General features: G+C 37.9%; 2 protein-coding genes across 3 annotated transcripts in view; one reads left to right on the forward strand and one right to left on the reverse strand.

Annotated features, from left to right (window-relative positions):
- Positions 1–8,774, forward strand: part of LOC145991457 (OCIA domain-containing protein 1-like) — a 35,805-nt gene extending 27,031 nt beyond the window's left edge. Inside the window, exons 7-8 of one of the 2 annotated variants that reach the window (XR_014442062.1) lie at positions 3,400–3,451; positions 8,027–8,773. The gene's annotated coding sequence lies outside the window, so the exon portion shown is untranslated. Of the gene's footprint in view, positions 1–3,399; positions 3,452–8,026 lie in introns of both variants that reach the window. The other variant, XM_083127462.1, reaches the window with a different exon arrangement.
- On the reverse strand, positions 1,257–12,101 carry LOC145991775 (glutamate receptor-like). Its single transcript, XM_083127825.1, has 2 exons — positions 11,057–12,101; positions 1,257–1,333 (listed from the first exon to the last, which is right to left on the reverse strand). The coding sequence occupies exons 1-2, from the start codon at positions 12,099–12,101 to the stop codon at positions 1,257–1,259; spliced, it is 1,122 nt and encodes a 373-aa protein (XP_082983951.1).
- Positions 12,102–22,850: the final 10,749 nt, after the last annotated feature.

The raw sequence follows: 22,850 nt of genomic DNA on the forward strand, positions 1-22,850 counted from the left end.
TAAATCGTATTTCAACCACAATTTTTGCTAGCAAAACTCAATGTATCTGCTCAAACTATGAACCAGGAATAAACCCATTGAACATTAAGAGAAACATGAAAACTATTACAACACAAATGACACTCAGAACTTGGTATGCCACCCCTTAGCTGCGTTCAGTGCAGAAAACTTGTGTGGCATACTGTAGACAAGTTGCTGACACAGGTCCACATCCAATCCATGGTACCATGTGGCCACATGAGCTCCCTCTTAGACTTGAAGGGCTTTCCCTGCAGCCGACGGGACATGAGGTGCCACAAATTCTCAATCGGGTTCAGATCTGGCAAGTTGGGTGGCCACCATAATTGGTTAATACCCATGTCAGAACACCACTCATTCACTGCACGGGCTCTGTGGCAGGGAGCATTTGTCATCCTGGAAGATGAAATAATCTAAATTCTCATTTCAGAAGTAATCTCTAGCAGTTGGTAACAACCTTTTTGATAAAATTGATACGTATTTTTCAGCATTAACTGTTTCAGTACAAATTTCCAGCCTGCCCACACACCTCGATGTGAAACATCTCCACACCATTACACTTGCACTGAACTTGTGTGTTTCTAAACTGCAATCACTCTTCAGTTCTTCACCATTTCTCATCCAGAGGCGAACACCACTATCATTAATAGTCAACATAAATTTCTTCTCGTCAGAAAAAATTACATGTTTCCATTCGCAAAACTTCCTACTATCAATGATATGCTTTTGTGCGAGACAGGGCTTTTACCTTGGCCTTTTATTGGAAATTCCCGCTTTCTTAAGTGTTCTGGCTATGGTCATATGTGACACAGTGTTACCAACATCAGCGACAGTGGCTGCAATTTTTCTTGTGGTAGAGGATCGATTTCGTAATGCTAATGAAGTTATTATGTGCACAACTCGTGGACTTGTTTTGGGGTTTCTCCCACACTGGCTCCTCATGGACGAAGTATCATGAATTGCTTGCTTCCTAAGAACTCTCACCACAGTGCTGTGATGTACACCCACCTCTGCCGCAACCTGCCGATGTGAAAAACCAGCTGATTTCAGGGCCATAATCTTGCCTTGTGTGCATGGTGAAGTATCGCTTAGGATTTCCCCCTTGCCTGTACACTGGTCACAGTTACTGCACATTAGTAATTGAGAATTGTCCAGGCTACCTCTCAGACACAGCTGGAACACACTTTAGTAATCTAGCGATAGAGTGAAATCCATTACACAGATTTTCCACCCACTATTCACACGATTTCCACCAGTAAACATGGCTGCACGTCAGGAACAGGCGGCAGCCATTTGCACACAGGTGCAGAGACACCTGTTGGCAGAGAGTGGAATGAAAAACAGCAGTGCAAAAATAACAAAAAAGAATCAAGATGCACCAAGGAACAATCCCAGGTGCAATTTGCCATTGTTTTGCACATTATTACAATGGCAATTTAATCATATTTCAATATTCCCTTATTTTTAGCAGTGGTGCAGTTATTTTGTTACAGCTGTCTTCTGGCTTTCTACACCAGAGTCTACAACTAATCTTCTGAAGTAGCTTCCCAATTGTCCACACTAGAGTACGACATGGGACCACTTTCGCTCGCTTGTACTCATTCGAGTATCCCACCCTTGGGCGTATACAATGGAATATCATTTCAATGTGACAATAATTGTAGAAATATATATGTAAAAATCTGCCCTGGTAGTTTCACCCCGGTTGGCCGCGGTGGCTCAGTCGGTAACGCGTCTGACTACCATGCTAAAGGTCCCGGGTTCGATCCCCGGCCGGTTCAAATCCGGGAACTTTTCTAACGATGGAAGCGGCCCCGGCGCCTACCCAGCGTCGAAAAACATGGGTACCTGGGGGAAACCCTGGGGGGTAAAGGCGGTCAGGGGCGTGATGCTGATCACATCACCCCCACTCACGACCGGATCAAGAAAGTGTGGGGCGTTACCCCCACACCCCCTATACGCCTTCATGGCGTGGTGCTATGCACAGGGGAACACTTTACCTTTTTTTTTTTACCTTTTTTTAGTTTCACCCCATAATCATCTATTTCATTTTCATACATCGCTGTGTATTGGTAAAATAGACTAAACTATATTTTAAATATGGAGATGATGGCTATGTTCACTTAAAAGTTTCAATTTCACTTTGTCTTTCACTTCACGATTCATATTTGAGAGCCCACTACCACAGACGAATTACGGTTAAACGTGTACAACTGGGTTTCAAGTGTATACTGCTCCTTTTGCCTGTTCAAGTGTTATTCGCTCGAGCAAGAAGATCTCAATTCTGTAAGCTATCTAGCATCATCCATGCAAACTATTTGCCATTTGAGCGAGATCCTCTCCCTGCAGCAGTAGTCCTTACTACTCAACCCCCAAATTTGAAGCTCATATTGGCGATTGAACTGAAGACTTCTCACACCAAAGGTGGCTCGTGAGAATATAAAAACAAATTTATATAGTTAATGCAACTGTATTTTCAGAAATAATACTGAGCAGAGTAATTGCATGATTTGATTTAGGAGACAATTACTGTACCTAGTCTGGCCATAAATACTGTTGCACACTATTTTGTGAATAAATTGAATATGGTTTCAGATTTTTAAATGTTCGTTTAGTATGTTACACTTACATATATTACACACAAATAGCACCAATCAGTTTCGCCCTCGCACAGGCCTTTATCAATCACTTGCTTCCGGATGAGATTTCAGCAGATGCGAGCCAGCACTGCTTTAACAGCCGCAGCTGTTCATACGGTGTGAAGTCGACCAACTCTTGGGCGATCTTTCATGCTACCAATATCAGTGAATCTCTGGATTGTCCGATACACAAACCTTTTGCTGATCTTCGAGATTTTTAGGGGCTGGAAAATCTCAGTGAGTGACTTCCCAACCATATGCAGAGCAATTACGGCTACTCTCCCCACTCCATGCTAAGCACAAGAAGATACATGCTTGCTGTTTCACAGCTAAAGACACAATGGTCAGGAGTGAACTTCAGCACAAGCATGGTTCATGAGCCTGACTACTGGATGTATAGTCCAAGTCGAAAGTTTGAAACAGTATTTATGGCCAGACTAAGTAGAATCTCAGTTTTACATTCCCAGATTTTTCATTTCTTCACATTTTACATTCAATCTTCATGGTCCCAATAACGTAAAATGTTATAAAAGTTTCCACATTTTAATTTTTTTTCACCTTTGTTCCCTGAAAAATGTAAAATTGAGGTTCCACTATGTGTCATTGAGAGTTTGCAAAAAATGGTTGTCATTTCATATCATATCAGTGCACCTCAACATCAATTTAAAAATTTTAATCGCATACCCCTGCTATTTTTCATTTTGTACAATGATAGTAATAATAATCTTTCTTTCTGTGGTCTTAGGTACTCATTACTACCCTATTAATGAACTCCGTGAGGAAGTGGAAATCTGGTGAGTTATACCATGCAAATAATAATCAAGTCTTCCCATGTTGTTTTCTGTTGACAGTCATAATACATAGTAATAATTATTGAGAGTTTTTTAAAAAAATTGTAGCTTATGAAACTTGTTAATGACTTTCTTACATTGCCATTTCATCGTGTCAGAAATAAAAAATCATGCATGAGTAGAGGCATTTATTGAAGTGATGCTATTTTATTTTATTATTCAAGTCTATAATAAAGACAATTTGTATGTACAGTCACGGACACTTCTGGGTTGTAATGAATACATTGACTTTCAATGGAATTGTTACAACCCAGCAGTGTCCGTGACTGTACCTATTAGTATGTGTAATACTGCCCAGGATAGGGACAGGTGCAAGATATGTTGCCATGGCAATAAATCTTCACTTTAGGAATGCCACAAAGAGAGAGAGAGAGAATATGTAGATTAGTAGATTCAAACTGACAATATCTGGAAACAAAAAGCTTGTGCGAGTGTTTGTTGACAAATTGAAATGTACAGTTGTGAGAGTAATTGACTACCACATTTCTTTCCTCTGGAGTGGTCAGACTAATATTACTTTCAATCAATTGTAAGTTCATAACACGTTAAAGCACTTAAAATATTGCAATTTATTGTATTATTATGACTGCAGGGTAATGTGTTATGTGGGAAAAAATTAATTGTGCTTTCCATTGTGCATATATTTATTAGGCTTTTTTTTAAAAAATGAAATCTCAATGATCCCTTCATCAAGCTAAAATTACTAGTAGTGGGATTGCATGATGGTAAAGCCATAATAGCACATTTTTACACAGTTAGTAGTCAAGCCTCTTCCTTCCCCAAAATATGGATGAATATTCAGAAAGATTCTAAAATAATGCACTGACAAGTGGATGTATACACCTATTGCATGAATAATTTTGGCTACATCATGTGTGATATTCTTGAAGATTATGTATCAAAATATGGTTGACTATCGCAATACAAAAATTTTCAGGTTTGCTAAAATTGCTTGACTAGACTGATATTCCGTATTTACTCATGTATAATGCACACTTTTTTCCAAAATTTTTGCCCCAAAAAACTGTGGTGCAGATTATGCACGGAAAAATTCAGATGGCCAACATTAAAGCCACATGTTTTCACTATGTCACTGTGTATAATTTGTATATATCAACAGGCGCAAATACAAATTACTAGTTTAGATTTCTTTAGTAATAACAATTTTTTAAAAAAGTAACTATAAAAATGAAATGGTCATTTCTCATGATTTTTCATTTTGTAGCGGAACATTTTGTGACACCGAGAAGAGCAGTGCTGCACCGTTCTGGCAGAATTTGAGCAAGCACCTCCCATCACATGGGATGTGTATCAGCAGTATTTGTTGGGCACGAAATAATATAAAATAACTTGCCGAGTGCTGCAAATCCATAACATAATTTTGATCTTGCTTTTTTTCTACTACAGAATAAACAAGGTGGTTACAGAAGTCAAAGTTTTGGGATGCTAAACACAGTGGAGGGAGAATGGGGGAGGGTTGGTGACTCATTGTATACACAATACAATATTCTCCTCTTGGTCCACATTGAATAGCTATGATGTAATTTGCTCTTGATCAGCATAGCAGCAGATTTAGAACCTACAACTTAGAAAGCCATTTCTTGAACCTGAATTGAACTGCGCATTATGTATGAGATATAATTGTTTGCTGCTTTTCCACTTCAAAAACCAGGGTGCGCATTATACATGTGTAAATAGGGTATATCAAGTTCCTAATATCACTTATCCCTGGTTAGAACATGCTAGCAACTGGACAAATTTAAGTAGAGCTTCATTCGAACTCTGCTCATATTCTTAATTCTAAAAGATGTATCTTGGACAGATCCTGCATTACATTCCTACTGTTGAAATATTTGTAACTATTTCACCATGATAGTACTAGTACACATGAGACAATCTGCATGAAGGTTTTTACTAATTCCTTAGGTCTAACTGGAATTCTAATTAGATTTCAGAATTTAGAATAAAGTCAAAGCTGAAACATCAGTAGCTATTTCGCTCATCTAATGAATAATGGAAAGAGTGCTCTGATTGCTATAAGGATATCAAAATTATTTTATTCATGTTTCAAGGAATGAAAAAGAGGGTAGCAAGTTAATACACTGAAAGAAAGTACTTTTTTACCTGTGCATCCACAGCATAGTCTGGTACTCCTTGTTAGTAGCCGCTGCAGTCAGTGGCGGCGCCAGGATTAATCATCTGGGGGTGCGGAATAGAATTTAGGGGGTGCGATGTTGAAAATAAAGAAAACATAAAAGATGTATGCATGAATTTTTGTCTGGAGGGTGGTGGGGTGCAAGTACCAAGATAAATGTGCCAATAATAATAATGATGATGACATTGTTATTCTTATTACTAGTAGTAGTAGTAGTATGAAAGACGTTATTATCCTCGTAAATCACGCAAAAAAGGGGGGAAGTTGGTGCTAAAGCATTTGTGTTGGACAAACGATTTGAAATATTTTTTCAAACGTTCAATTTCACATTAGCTAATAATTGAAAACAAGCACACAAACTGTATTTGTGAAAGACAGAAAATACATGACAAATATAATTCTTTTTGTACATTAGACATGTATAACTTTCATGTACAACATATGTTTTACACATATGCAACATGTTACCACTGTATTCAAGGTTTATTTAATACACATATATAACATATTTAAATGCATTACATAATCAATTTATCTGCCTCGTAACAAACCAACAGCAAAAATGATTGTAAATCTCTCAAATGTGCATGCTTCTTTTCGTCCAAACAATTGTTCATGCATTTAAGACCAAACTGCTTAGCAGTAACAGTCTGAAGTACATAGTTAGTCTCACTTCTCTCTCTGGTAATTTACAATGCATTACAGAATAGAATGATGATATTGTCCGCTTCGCTCGCAAGAAAATTTCTAGATCCATATTATTGCAAACTGAAAACAATATTAATTTAATATGCGCCGCATTCTCTCTTTTATAACACTTTAATTTAGATTGTTTGCCACCCCTAGCTATGGCTCTGAACTCCCCCACCTTGCCTTGAGGTGTCCTTGTCCCTCTGGAAGAAAAAATAAATATATGAACAGTTGAACACTCATTCCATTTTGAACATCATTTTGTCATGCTACTCTTAAATTCTGCTAGCCTTGCTTTTTTTTTTTACTTCAATTTTTGCCCCCTTGTGCCCCATAGAATTGATTTCGGACCAAGTTTGGGACAAAGCTTCAGCTTTGTTAAAATCCCCTTCTGCCGCACCATCCCCATCAATAAACTGTAACATTTCTTTGCAAACTTTGGGCTCCTCGGCAAAGTCTGAAATGGTACTTTACTAAACATGTTACGTGGAACATAGAGAACGTATTAACAGGTAAACTAACCGTCACGATACAACTTGCGTTAAATAGTATCCCGAGCATGACCTGATGAGTGATGATATCTAGAAAGCATCTGAAATTTTTATTCCAGTGTGACTTGGAGAAAAGAGGAACAGCAAGTACGCGGACAATAAAACCGTTTAACAACAATGCCAGAAGAGAAGTCACTGAGCTGTGTGCATATATCAAAAACACAAAGTCCACTTAAAACAAAAGGAGAAACAGTTCTTCACAACAATACTGACAAAAGAAAAGACAACAGCCTCTGATCTTTATAGATTGCCGACAGTACAGGAAAATATATGCTGCTTCTCTTTCAATTCTTGCCTGTTGTATGCAATAACAGCAGTGGTCTCACTACAATACCTAACATTCACGAACTCAATGTAACTACAACATATGACACTGCAAGAATTAATGTTTTCAACATAAATTTTGAATAGGAGTTGCCCCCTCGTGCCCCCCTGGCTGCAGTAGATGTGTTGTGCTTGTCTGCTAACGTAGATATATGTTGTGCCTGTTCACTAACTATAATAAGTGCAAAAAGGCATGTGTTTGATTTTTGTGACTGCCAGAATTTGAGCCATGCTTCAGAAAAAATATATACCAGACACACAGCTCACACTGACAGACACAAGAATCAAAGAAACGCATGTCATTATGCACTTCGCACATGAATTGAACATTGACAGTCCACAGATTCACTGCATTTGTTTGTTTGGGTTTTGTTTTTGAGTCCACTTTATGTACAGAAAAGCTAATCAGGACTGGACCTACAGTGGGATCCAAACCACTATATGCCTCCACCAGGTATCTAGTCCAGGACCCCTTAATTACAAGGCAACAAAGTTACCACTATTCCATCGCAGAGGTTCTAACACCACATTTAATTCCCCTACTGCAATAGCTGATGCCAAAAAAGAGTAGACAACACTGCAGACATGCAGAGTACTTCGTGGCATGCCACAATAAAAACTTGCCAAGCAATAGAATCCTTAGAGGATGGTGGCAATGGCCACTGAAATTAATAGAAAGAAAGATAAAATGACACTGGCGATGTACTTTTAGTGTATTAAAATCATTTTAGATTTTTAGAAATGTTTTTTTCTTTGTAGTATGTACTTATGAAAGATTGTACATCTCTCTTCCCGCAGATGATGAAGAAAGTGATTGTCAGCCAAATTGTTACGGATGGAGGTGGTGGTTCAGATATTGAAGAATAGAAATCACATAATTGCTAGCTTGTATATATAGTTTTGTAAATGTAGGGAAAGTTAATGAGATAACAGGTTTATTTTGTCAAATGTACAAATACAGTAATTCACCTTTACAATTAAAATTTGCTATTATTTAATCTTTTATTTACACAATTATACATATGTATGTAAGAAATCTTTCGAAGTATGTAAATGCAATGCTGCGTAGTAGAGCAAAGATTTTTTTTTATTGATTTTTCTAAAAAAAAGTTGTGAAATGTACTTATGGGTAATTAACAATACAGCAAATTCGAAGGAAGTATCCTTCACTCAGTATTTTGTTTCCATTTTTAGTAATATGTTGATATTGTGCGTTGTGCTTCCTTCCTTCATTCATTTGTAACAGTTACAAATTTCCATAGTGCAGCAACATACTAATTTTCAGTAGTGTTATGTGAAGCCGCTGGATTTAGTCAGTAGGGTGTCTGCCACGTGGGAGACCCGGGTTCGATTCCAGGGGTGGGTGATCTAAGGTCAAAATCTTTTTCTGGCCTTGTCCCTGCATAAAGTGGCTCAGGGGCTCATCCAGCCTCAAATCAATTGGTACCTGGGGCAACTGTGGGGGCTTCAACCTTCGTGAACCTGCAGCGTGATAAATTTGTTTTTAAAAGTCAATGTCTTTATCCCAACAACATTACTCGTACACATCTTTTTTTAAAATTTATTCATTAATTAATATGTACCCTTGAAATGTAATATTAATAAATAAGCTATTGCATAATCATAGAGAGTAATTAGTTCGATTATGTGTAGGCTTGTTGATAAATATAAAATTTGATTTAAATTAGTTAACATGTACTGGATCTAATGGAATCTTAGTTTCCTCTGGGCAGTATCATTAAATTAATTTGGTAAGTGCTGATTTTCATTGCCATGTCCCATTTCGGACACCGAAAAATTCCAATTAATCAGAGTATTTCCACTTCAAAATTGCTGCGCAAACAAAATTGACTACAATGCCCTTCCGTCAACCTCCATTTTTGGAGGTGGAACACAACACACACAAGTTAATGTAGTGTAAGAGTTCGGTCGACAGCCAGATCCCGAATCCCTAACATGGTCCAAGGGGCTCGAACCCAACATGGAGACTGAGCAGATACCCTGGTTCAATCATCTGACCAAATGAATATGCTGTGCAGCAAATTAATCAATCAATAATGAACATTCTCATTAGCGGATGCAGACACTGACAAATATTGCCCAGCACCAATTTAAAACTTCTGAACAACAGACAATGTGAGAAACAATAATTAAGAAGTAATCCATATACTCTTCCACTTTCAGCAGAGAAGGTAAGAAATATCTGCTGTGTCTGTTAGGAGCAATTTTACTGTATTAGGTTATACATAAGCTCAAAATTATTATTATTATTATTATTATTATTTAAAAAATACTTTCCATATCTCCCAGGACATCATATTAGTGTGTGTCTGCTATAACTCTATCTATTTGATAAATCGTTAAATTGAGAATTAAAGAACAGTTGTTAAAATATACAAGGGTCGTTCAAGGTTGACCGGGATTTTCGTACGTAAAAAATTGATGAATAGCCGGATCATGATGAAACTTGCGGGTGACGTAATGTATTCCTTCGCGAGTAACTAGCGCCCAGCATGACGTATTTCGCGCATGCGCAGCAGTTGCAGCGAACATGGCGGCAAGCAGGGTGTCTGTGGCTGTGGAGCAGCAGTGTGTAATCAAATTTCTCATGAAGGAGAAAGTGAAACCAGCTGAGATTTTCAGACGATTGCAAGCACAGTATGGTGAACAAACTATGTCGCGGACAAGAGTGTACGAATGGTGTGAGCAGTTTCACGAAGGACGGGAGCTGGTGACAAATGAAGCGCATGGACACATTCGCCCGACTGCATTCACACCAGTGAATATCGCACGTGTTGAGCAAATAATTCTTGAGAACCGGCGAGTAACAGTTCGGGGTATTGCTGTCGGGAGTGTTGAGACAATCATTCACGACCACTTACGCTTCCGCAAAATCTGTGCAAGGTGGGTTCCCCGCCAGCTGACATTCGATCAGAAGTGGACACGCAGCATGGAGTGGCTGCATAAAGGTTCCCCGCCCCCCAAGAAAAGCAAAACGCAGCCGTCCACTGGAAAGATCATGGCAAGTGTCTTCTGGGACATGAAGGGCGTTAACCATGTGGATTTTCTGGACAAAGGGAGCACGATTAATGCCCAGTATTACTCCACATTGTTGAGTGGTGCTGTACGAAAGTCCATTCGCAAGAAAAGACCTGGGATGTTGTCTGGAAATGTCATTCTTCTCCATGACAATGCCTGCCCTCACACGACCAATGTGACAACAACAACTCTGGCCGACATGCGCTGGGAAGTTCTGCCCCATTCCCCCTACAGTCTGGATTTAGCCCCCAGTGATTATCATTTGTTTGCACCCCTTAAAGACCATCTGGGAGGGAAGAAATTCACGACAGACGAAGCACTGCGGATCGATGTCCTCCAGTGGCTACGACAACAACCAAGTTCTTTCTATGCCAAAGGAATTCGGGAGCTGCCAGAACGATGGCAATGGTGCTTCGGCGTGCACGGAGAATACTTTGAAAAACTGACATAGTTTGGTGTTTCTTCTGCTACCTATTTCCTCTGTAGAAATAAAAGTCCCGGTCAACCTTGAACGACCCTTGTAAAAAGCCTATAAGTGCGACCATGTCACATTATCCAAGATTATAATATCTTATTTTGAAATAAGTCTGATCAGTATCGTAGGTATATTCTAATTAAAGCAGTTCATTGCTGTGTACGTCTCTGTTTTCACATGATGTATTTTATATATCTTCCAGAGAAGTTCAATTATGAACGCTATTAGCGCAAAGATATTTCCAAACACAAAAACATAGAAACCAGCCTCCAAGTGCCTTAGTGACATTACCGTATTTGCATTGCAAGACTTACCACTGGGCTTTAAATTCATGATAGAATTGTGATACCATTTCAGGTAGAGGCCAGCCTCATGTATTCTCCTTATGAGCACATTGAAGCGAGATACAAAAGGAGATCCCTTGGGAACGCCAATGCCGCTCAACAAGGTTCCAAGGTTTTCCTTCACCATATGGAACGGTTTGGTGCAGCTGTTGCTCACGGCGAGTTTCAACACATGGTACTCCAGAGTGGGTGTAACACTCACAATAGCAAAGTTTCTGTACGTCATCATACTCTTCAAGTGTGCTGGGTAGTTTCCATCCACTGTTTCATACCTGTCGTACAGTGTCCTGAAGTTAGGATCTGACATGATGTTCAAGAAGCTACGAAACAACATGACCCCCTTGATCTGTATACCCGTTTCCGCCACTGCTCTGACGGTGTCAAGATCTGGATAATATTTTGGAACAGTCAACACGCTCACAATACTCCCATCGTAAATAGAGTTTGTGAGCAAGCTGAAGTATACCCATATGAAGAAGTTCAAACGATTTGGGTTGTCCCTTGGTTGAGGAACTGACATGCTTAAAAATACACTATACTGCTTCAGGACCACCTCGCCAACACTTTTCACCTTCACCAGCGCAAATATTTGGAAAACCCTAGTGAGTAAAATGCTTAGAATAAGCATTGAGATAATAGCTACGTACACTCCTTTGCTATATATACGAATCATAGCTACGAGATGCGAAAGTTCTTGACCCTTTGGCACTAAAATCTTAACAGGATTTAACTCAATATATTCTGCATACTCTATTACTTCATACCTATCTTTAAGAAACCCTAAGGACAAATAGGCCATATCAGCTCTCTTGTATACAAGATCACCCATTGCATATGTCCAAGTTCCATTGTCAAGTTTATGCCCTACATTCCACCAACTGTGAGCAAACTTGTTCTTAGGTGTATAGTTCATGTAGTGGCTAAGAGCATCAAATATTTCTGTATAGTAACCTACAAACTTCTCTCCTTGGGGTGTTTTGATAAGCGAAAGGTGAGGTGGAATTTCAGAGTACATACTGGTTGTCTTTAGTATGTACTTGTGAAGGTTCTTTGTTTTACAGGAAGAGTATGCTGTTTTGAACACCTCCGAAGCTTTGTCCAATGTTTCCCAGGTTACAGTCTTCTCATAAGTTATATTTAGATACGGATTATATGATAACACACGCAGTAAAGCAGAGTTTTCATTATTATCTACATTCAGAGGAAATGGAATGTATATCAAAGCAACTCTCAGGATGAATTCTTTCCATAATGTTTGGAATATAAACCTTGCATTTTCTTCAACGTTACTGCGAGAAGACACGAAGAATACAAGAAACATTCCCCTATTGTTGAAATACGGATACTGTTGCATTTTATTGACAAGCTGATAAATGTCTTTATCACTGTTAAGAATGATCATTACAACATTGTTCAATTGATACTCATTATGGATTAGTAGTGGCGTAAACTCAAGGTTTGCAATAGAAAATGATGCATCCGTTGTCCTAACAACTTCAGATGAGAGTAAAAGCTGAATTTCATCTTCAGCCGTCAGGAAAATACTAATAAATTTACCATGGAAATATTTTCTGCATAGTGTCACAAGGGAACGTGACAATCCTTCAGTTGTATCAATGGTATGTATGTAATGCAGCTTTAAATTACACTTGTATGCATTCAGAAGTACAAGAATGATCCACACCTTTGAGGCCCAACGTAGAGAAGCCATCATATTTCAAATGGTTAGTCCTCTTCTTGAAGCACCATCACTTGTTCTTTTAGATTGATCTGAAATGTTACAAAACATAATATTTAGCAAGACGTGAATACTTAATTCAGGTTATATATTTTTCAAATGAACTGGTAAAGTGTATTGATAAAGAGTTTAGAATTAAAGTTGTCAGATACATCACGAACGTAGCGCCAGTCGTGGAGACTCAACAATTAATTAATTAATGTAGTTAAAGTAGTCGTGAATTTGAAATATCCTTAATTGTGTTTGCTGATTGAAAATAGCGTCTGTGCGTAACTGAAATTCAAACTAGATTTAACCAGTAACTATATATAGGAATAGTAAAATGTTTCCAAAGTGTAGTATAAACTCATTTTATGCCATAGTACCGCCTGGCCGGAATTAAAGTTACCCAACTCAGAGCCCTCTGTAGCCTGTTTGAGGCATCGTAGAACTCTGAAATTTGGTGAATCCACTATGCAGACTTGGGGAAGAGGATGGCGATAAAAAGAAAATTGTTCAATTTTCCGCCACCAGGTTGAAATGTGGCGCTGTACTTCCATGATTGGTTGTACAAATAATCACGTTAAGTGATTAGCTGAGTTATTAATTAGAAAGACATTTGTTACTGGAAGTGAATTTGTAGTAAACATATTCTTGTTCGTTGTTGAGTGGCACCTCCTAAGTGAACGGCATTTCGGCATCCTCCCCAGTTTTAGCCCCAAGTTCTGAATTTCAGTCGTTGAACAAGAAAAAGTAAGGTATTTCATCATGGCAGAGAAAATGGCATCATTAACAAACTTTCTGTTCAAGGGTGGTTTGTTTATTTGATGCCTACTTTATTAAATTAGTCTGAATATTGATGGCAGAAAGGTAGGAGTAATTGAAAAATTCAGTGGTTAACCATTTAGAAACTTTCTGTTCAAGGGTGGTTTGTTTATTTGATGCCTACTTTAATAAGTTAGTGTCGCTTCTCTGATGCACGAGAAGCTACAATCTTTCGAAGCTCCCTAATGTTGTAATTTGAACAGTTCAGAGTTATGGCACACTGAGTCAGAAAGGAACTCAAAATAAAGACCCTTCAGCAGCTCCTTGCAATGGTTGAAATGTTTAAAATTTCCTTTACAAACTTAATAAGGTTTGTGTTATTGAAATGTGCACACCCCCATCAACGGCTGCTTACTGCAAATCAAGTTTTGCATTCGTAATCGAATGGTAATGAGAGGTTGAATGCTATATCTATTCTGCTCTTTGAGAAAGAGCTTGCAAAATCTTTAGATTTAAACAAGGTTGTAGCTGCTCATACAAACAGGCATACCTTATGGTAGTTTCTTGCTGTGATTATTTTCTTATTTGAACAAAAAAGTACTCACATTCTTTACTTATAAAGAGTGTTACGTGTAGAATTTATACATATCCAGCGAGTTGATAATGAGTCTATTTTTATGGTGTACTTTGTTTACTGTTAATATGAATAGTAAGTATGTGATACCATTCCTCTCGATAATGGCTTAGGAAAAGAAAACAATACAATTATTGCATTTTAATTGACATAAAAGATTCATGCCTTTGGAACAAACATAACATCTCAGTGATTTATCTTTGGATTTGACTGTATGTCACTGGTAAAATTATACCGTAATAAAGTATGACTTAATTACCTTTTAGCCGATATTTGTTAGCCCCCCGAGAATTTGACTCCGAAATCTGTAGCCCCCCACTAATTTTAATTTCAGTGGCGCCGTCACTGATGAAGGGACACTCACAAAGAACAGGCCAGGACTCGAACACGGGAGTGGATATTATTATTATTATTGGTATGGATAAAAATTAAACGTTACCTCATAATGTTGTACCAATTATGCTGATTTGTTAGCTGTACGCATTAAGAAACAATATTTCGATGTGTATCGAAAGTAAGTTACATTTCAGTGAAATACAGATTTATATTAGTTTCAAGCTTAAAGCAGCATGCTTGTCAATTTATTAATATCACAAACAACATCAAACCAAATCTCAGTATTTTTCTTTACACAAGGATTGGAATATAAAACGTTCATTGTCTTCATTTATCACAAAGTGTAGAAATGTAGAAAGGAAGACATTTTGCTCTGTTGTTGACACCTTCTTGACAGATTAAGATTAATGATCTGTTTACTGGTATCTAATATAAGTACAGTAATATTCGATCGATACTCATAGATTAATGACGTCGTTGAGTAGACCTACTCATGCAGCATATCGAAAACAATGTACTTTCAAAGCGTTCAACACAGCACCAAGTCAGAAGACAAGTAAATTACTTTTTTTATCTTCAAGTTTTTTGAGAGGTGGGAAACGGTTTAACTGCCTTGTTTTCATTCATTAATCTAAAAGCAAGATGAACATATCCAACAAAGCAGATAAGTAAATATGTTCAATAATGATGCACTATCCATATATCATAAACGTAACAACTGAACACAATATCGCATACCACACTGATGGTAATTGCTTGTTTCGAGCTGTTGCGTAGCCGAATGGTTAGCCTTCTCGCCACAGCATCGTAAGAGCAATTGTAGAGCTACTTGTTTGGAAAGCAGAACTTTGGCAATGTAGTAGAGGAAACAAACGGGGAAAAAAGGGCCTAACCCGGAAATAATTGCAACACAAATATTTTTTGAGCCAGATTGTGCGGAATAGTATAGTGAATAATATATTAAAAATCCGCCTTTCTCGTTTATTTGCCGCAGGATCTGCCACAGAAGGACTCGTGTTGTGTCGTCCATATATGTTTGTGATTGTCCATTCATTCATAGTTATCTTCGTGATTGACGCATTGGTAGTGCTGTGGCCTTATAATCATGGGGTCCCTGGTTCTATACCTGGAAGGTACATTGCACAGTGGTTCGTATCCCACTTTAAACTGTAGGTTCAGTCCCGATTAGTTTTACTGTGCATAAAGTGGACTTATAACAACAACTCAATCAATCAATTATCTTCGTGATTAGCCAAAAGTGGCAGCAAAACCACGTAATATAAAATAAAACAAATCAAATCAATCCGAAAAAGCCATCGACAGAGGCATAAGGGGTCATTTTATAGTTTATGCAGCTCTCTTCACGCTACTTGAAGAAGCAAAGTGCATTGCAAATGAACATATTTCTGAGATTCGTTCAATAAATGGTTCGCCTGCTCAATTCATAAGTAGACGCTAACGTAAGTTCAAGCTCTGAGGTGCTGAAAAATCTTTATGTAAATTTGGTTCAACTCTGAAAGATAACAGGACACTGCTGCTCTGTGGCTGTAATACATTAGGATGCTCGATATTCGTCGGAATTTCATTAAGTCGAGCGTATTTGGAAGTGGGGTTTACATCTTCAATCAGTTACACATATATTCTCCTTTTGCTGCATCAGGGGCAACACTTGTACTATAATTGCAAGTCTGTATGTAGAGGAAATGATGAAATTTAACATGTTAGCACTAGGTATCTACGAAAAATTCTGAAATGAACTCTAAGGCAAAGTGACCGCTTAAGAACCGTATTTTACCGTGTCATATTAGTTCAATGTATTGACAGTGGCGGCGATTAGGGAAGCAGTCCTCCCCCCTATACACACTTTTTGTTCCCGCACTATGGTCTCTTAATTCTAAGCCTTGTCTACCAGTAGATTTGAGCCAAAATCATCTGCCCGAATTGCATTTTCAATACGATTCTTTTTATTGCAATCAGTGGAAAGTAAACTATCCTTGCTCCTCCACCCCCACCCCTCCCCTCTTGTTAAGTTAAGACACATAATCGCCGCTACTGTGTGCATACATTTTTGAACAACAAAAACAACATGCAAGTAACAAACGTCACGTGAACGAAACACTACAGAAACTAATGTGTTACGTTCTCACCAATATCATAATCGCGCTACAACGCCAAGTGTCCCTGATTCGAATCCCGACTTGGGCATGGATGTTTATGAGTGTCCATTCATCAATTTAATCATATCATCACTCATTCCCATCTTCGCAAATTAGCCAAAAGTGGCACAAAAAGCGAAGTAAAATAAATCAAATAAATCAAATCAATCAATCAATATCATATGAAATGGAACACGTAAATTTAGGGAAACACATGACTCTGCATTAAACTCCATATCTCCTCAACCCCTGACTCTAAAGGCATGAAACAAAAACCAACTCTAGAGGAAATCATAAGCTATGAGTTTGATTCAGTGACTTTAGGACGTAAATTACATAGATTCTAACATATTTGCTGTTTTTTGTGTCAGAAACCAACTTTTACGCTAATTCTAAAAATTAAAGAAAATATTTGAATCTTTCTAATTCAATTAAGATTTATGGTAGCTCTATCAAACAAAAACCATAATTTAGAAAATTTTCTGTTCTTTAATTTTGGTTATCTTCACTTTTTGTCTACAATGCACTATTTTCGAGATATTATTATTTTTTTAATATTTAACTTGAATTTTGGCCGCCATTTTCCAAGATGGTGGATTTTCCCCAAACATTTGGTTGGCAGATTTTTAATATATTATTCACTATACCATTCCGCACAATGTGGCACAAAACACCATTTGTGTTGCAATTATTTCCGGGTGAAACCATATATTTCCTCTACTAATGGGACTCAAGCTCGACACGCGCCACTCGATTAAAAAAAAATGCTTCGACAGGCCCTGCCACCTCCCAACCGACCACCAAAGGGCTGTTGGGACACCAGAGGCGCATGCATGAATTTTTGTCGGGCGGGGGGCAAGTACTAGGATAAACGTACCAACAACAATAATAATAATATCAATAATGACAGTATTAATATTACTAGTGGTAGTAGTAGTAATATTAGTATCAAAAACGTTATTATTATCATAAATTACGCAAAGTCGGTGCTAAAGCATTTGTTTGGAACAAACGATTTGAAATATTTTTTCAACACCGTCAATCTCACATTAGCTAATAATGATAAGCAAGCACACAAACTGTATCTCTGAATGGCAGAAAATGAATGATAAATGCATTCCCTAAATAATAATTTTTGTACATAACATGTATAACTTTTATATCTTACACATATGCAACATGCGCCTCTCCGATGGTGCAGTGGTAGCGTCGTAGCCTTATAATCAAGGGGTCTCGGGTTCGATACCCGGTAGACCCACATAGTGGTTCGGATTCCACTTTAAACTGTAGGTCCAGTCCCGATTAGCGTTACTGTGCATAAAAGTGGACCTAGAACACCAAATCAATAACAACAACCAAATCAATAACATATGCGACATGGAGCGACATAAAATAAAAATATATATATGCAGCATGCTAACATTAACCGTGTACGTATTGAAAGTTTATTCAATACATATATACAATACATATTATTGAAATACATCACATTAGAAAACAATGACATTGCGGGCGAAGCGAGCAAAAAAAAAATAGATCCAATTTTTGCAATTTGAAACAATATTGATTTAATAGGGCACAAATAATTTCACTGGGCGCCATGGCATTCTCTCGTATACAACTTTTTTCATTTAGATCGCTTGGCATCCATGGCCGACTCCCGCTGCCCCCTAGCTCTGAACTTGACGAAACCGAGAAATGTACGCTTTGCGAACGAAGTGAGCAAGAACATTTTACGAAATGTATTTTAATTTGCATAAAATTTGAAATCGAAGGGAGCAATTTCTCCTCTGCGCCCCCCTTGCAGGTGTCCTTGGCCGTCAATGTTTGCACCCCCCTATTTGCCCCTAATAGGGCACAAATAATATCAAGGGCTGCCAAGGCATTTCCTCTTTCACAGCGTTTTTTCGCTTAGATCATTCGGCGCCCATGGCTGACTCGAGCCACCACCTAGCTATGGCTCTGAACTTGACGAAACTGAAAAAAGGAGGCTTTGCGAGCGAAGCGAGGATGAAAATTTTACGAAATGTACTTTTATTTGCATAAAATTTGATATAGAAGGGGGCAATTCTCCTCTGTGCCCCCTCTGCAGGTGCCGTGCCGTTAGCCGTGAATGTTTGCCCACCTAGATTTGACTTCCGTCGAAGGTTGGCGGGGGGGGGGGCAATTTTCCCCTGTGGTTGCGCCACTGTGCGGCACTGAGTTCAGTTTACTTTGAAGGTAATGAACACACATATAGATTCTCACTTAAGTCATTTTTTTTCTTTGGGCACACTTCCTATGTGATTCAATGAAACCAGCAGTTTCTCTTGTATTCAGGCTTTTAACATCTGCATATGCGCGATTAAAATTATCCGATATGCCATCTGGTGAGATTTTCAGGAACCACTCCATGTAGGACACTTCGCTCTGTTGAAGCCGTTCAAAGCATGGGGAGAATGCGGAAAAGTAACGTCTACTATTCAGTGTTTTGCTCGAAATCGTTTTGTGGGCCGGACAAGTGAAAAGCTTACATGTGTTTTCCATGGAATCAATAAAATGAAATTTGCAAATAAATCAGGGAAAACAGAACTGATTGACAAGATTTGCATAACTGAAATGCGGCAAGGAAATTATGAAGAATGCACGAGTCTGTTCACTTTATTTTCCGAAAGATGATATTATTAGCATGAAAGTAAGTTTTAAATTGTTCTTTATGAATATAACATTTTTTTTCGAAAACAATGTATTATGTATGTAATTTGGAACAAGTGCAAGTCGATTAAGTGCGAAGATGAAAATAGTTTGAGAATAAATTAATGTCTGTAATTAGTGTTGCCGACGAGACGAGACTTTGGTCTGTCCCGTCCCGTCTCGTGAAAATGCTGTCTCGTCTCGAAAATATTCCTTTGTCCCGTCTCGTGTCCCGTCTCGAAGGGTTCTGTCTCGTCTCGTCCCGTCTCGTTTTGTCCCGTCTCGTCTCGTAAAAGTGATCCGGGATATCATGCCAACAAAAGTCAAAAGTAGCAGAAACACGAAATATTTTTCCGGAAAGTGGGATAAAGCTCCAAATATTTTACCCATTGCGTGGTGAGAATAAATAAGGTTCGTTAATCATGAGGACATTAATATTAAAAATGCAGTTTGTTGGTTACTGATTGCTAGGTATCTTATGAAATCTACCTTGTGGTTTTTCTCGCTTCATATAACTGTCTATCCATCGTACATTTATACCAAGTTTGTTAGAACCTGTCCCGTTTCCCGCGCTAGCGATCGCTCGACAGTTTTGGTGCCAATGAGAAACGAGAAAAAAGTCGTCTGCCTGGCAGCGAGGAGCGAATGGAAGCCAGAAGAGAGGAGCTTACGTAGACGTTGTTGCCACGTTGCGTATTTTAATTTGCTGCCTGGCTTTGGCTTTCCCCAGCACGGAGTTCAGGCGGTCCTCAGCAGCAACACCGCTTGGTTTATGCTAGAAAAGCCAGCGATCAGCTACCGCGGGAAGCCGGACAGGTTGTAACAAACACGGTATAAGTGAGTGCTATTTTTCATTACTGCTATACCTTTTGGAAGTCTTGAAATGTTTTCCAATAGACCTTCTTTCTTTCTGAATGTCGAACTTCCGTGCACTATGAAAATGTACATTTTTTTCTTTAAATTCTAAGCTTGGCGCTGGGGAGCAACAAAAAAGTTTTTAAATGTGCAGTACGAACACAAAGACTATTTAAAATTTCAATATTTAGTATATTACAAATAGAAAGCATTTATTGTTCTTAATATTGTTAAACATCTTCTATGACATAAGTTTCAAAAAGTGTTTCTTTGTGATATTGTGCTGTTTCATATGCTCAGCTTATGACGCACATACTTCTTTGTTTTCCCTTTAGCCTCTAAGTCCGGTACCACCACCGCTTGATCTAATTTATCCTTCGGCAAGCACGCATCTAGAAATATATGTCGGGGGAGGGTGTCTGAGCCAAGTGTTTCAGAAAAAATGATAATAATAACATTAATGACAACAATTAAGCAAATGTTTAAATTAATGCATTAATATACGTACTTCATAGGTCTATTCACTTGAATATGTAAATTAATCAATTCTATTATTGTTATTGCATGACATGTTACAAAGATGGTAGAAGAATAGTAATATAACAGACAAATATTAGCTAATATCTAGCTTACGTGTAGTTAAGATCGTCAAAATCTGCATAAAAACAGCTGTCCTGGCAAGAAAATTAATGTCAAAAAAGGTGATGAATTGAATATTTGCTGAATAACAAAAAAATATGTTACATCCAGTTGACGAAAAATAAAGTTCCTGATTAATATTTTATGCTCATTATTATAAGTAGTAGCGTACATAAAACCTCATTGATACTGTCATTCAAAGCAGTATGATCCCAATAGAATCCTTGTTTTCTAGTAAGGAATATGTAACCCTCGATTATGCTAAACAAATATATCTTTTGTCTAGCTAGAGCAAGGCCCCAGGAGGATGCAAGAAGCCTTTCCTGCAAAAGTGTATGTTTTACGAAGCGAAGAAACGTGACAAAACCACCACGTATGGAAGGCAAACCTGCATTAATTTTATATCGCACATTTACAGAGCCGTGCCTCCTGAAGTTATAAAAATCCCAACTTCAATGATTCTTTTAGACATGCTATAGTTGAAAAAAATATGTTTAGATGCACCCAAAGTGCATCATTATCAGATTATGCATATAACGTGTTATTGGAATCAACGTATTTGTGTAAATTGGGTGCCTCCCCGATGGCGTAGTAATAACGTCGATGTCTTGTAATGAAGGGTCCTCGCGTCGATACTCAATGGAGGCACAAAGTGGATCGGATCGCACTTTAAACTGTAGGTCGGTTCGCAATTTAGCCTATTTGCGAATCAAGTGGACTTAAAAAAAAACACAATATCAACCTTAAGAATATTAGAATAAACTAATTCACCCGCAGGTAAGTCAAATTTCACATATCCTTCTTCATCCTCGTTCATAGACTTCCTGCAATATTCTTGTGTTGCATCCCACCAGGTGCGAAAAATGTGAAGTTATTATTTCCCCGTACTGCGTTATTTCTTTTCATAACAGTAAGGCTAAATTCTCGTTTTATCTGAACTTTTAAAAAATGTGCAGAATACGTCTCTATCTTTAAACAACCACCCTTTCCCATGTATGTGTAAAATAATCCCACTCTGTCTCAGAAAACCTCTTCGTACGATCATATGAAGGAAACAACTCTCAAGTCTCAACAATTATAAATTTTTGCTTAAATTTCCTATCATTTATACAAACAGTAGCGCATATCACGTCCTTTGGTGCAACACTGTCAACAGCTAATGTTACTTTCCTCGTCCTAATAAATTTACTTCCAACCAGTGACGGCGCCAGGGAAATTTGACTGGGGGGGGGAAGGCTGGCAACAAAATATTGTAAGGGGGCAGTCACATTAAAACGCCCGAAAACACTACACACATATATATACTTATATAATAATAATTATAATAATAATTATTATTATATTCATGTATGGTGTTTTGTGTGTGTCTTTTATTTAGAGTGGACGTTTACTGCCTAAATTTACTTCTTGATTACGAGTTTATCTCCACATGATTCGTTTTAATAAAGACATTAATTCTTTTTTATTGGTAACTTGCGTTGTCTCTAGTGGCCTATTTCAGTATTGAAAGACATTCATAATTTTATAATTCATCGTCTTTCTTGAGATGAAACTACTGATATAAATATTTAAGTTATAAGATAATAATATAAATGATGAAAATAATGGTTCTAAGAGTTTAATTTTCTTGCAAAATAAACGTGACGTTGGAAGAAATGAATCTTCTTAAGTATTAGAAACAATGTGAGGCACTTAGTGAAGTGCAATTCTCCTGTAGGAGAATTCTGCTCTATGTGCTTTGGAGAACACATTGCGCACCTTTGGTACGTCCAGGACTTGACATTTCTTCTCAATGGCAAGAACAGCCAAATGAGGCAGTTTGCATCCAGCATCCTGTTTCGAGCAAGCCTTTTCAAAGATTTTAAGGACAACCATCTTCGTAACGCTGAAGAGTTTTGGGCAAAATTTGTGTTTCACCTTTCAGGGAAACGTTATCACAGGATAAAAAAATCAGACAAAGGTTACAGTTATCTCATAATTCAAGAAATA

This window comes from Lepisma saccharinum, chromosome 8 (genome assembly GCF_977018435.1).
Source record: "Lepisma saccharinum chromosome 8, izLepSacc3.1, whole genome shotgun sequence".
Classification (NCBI taxonomy): Eukaryota; Metazoa; Arthropoda; class Insecta; order Zygentoma; family Lepismatidae; genus Lepisma; species Lepisma saccharinum.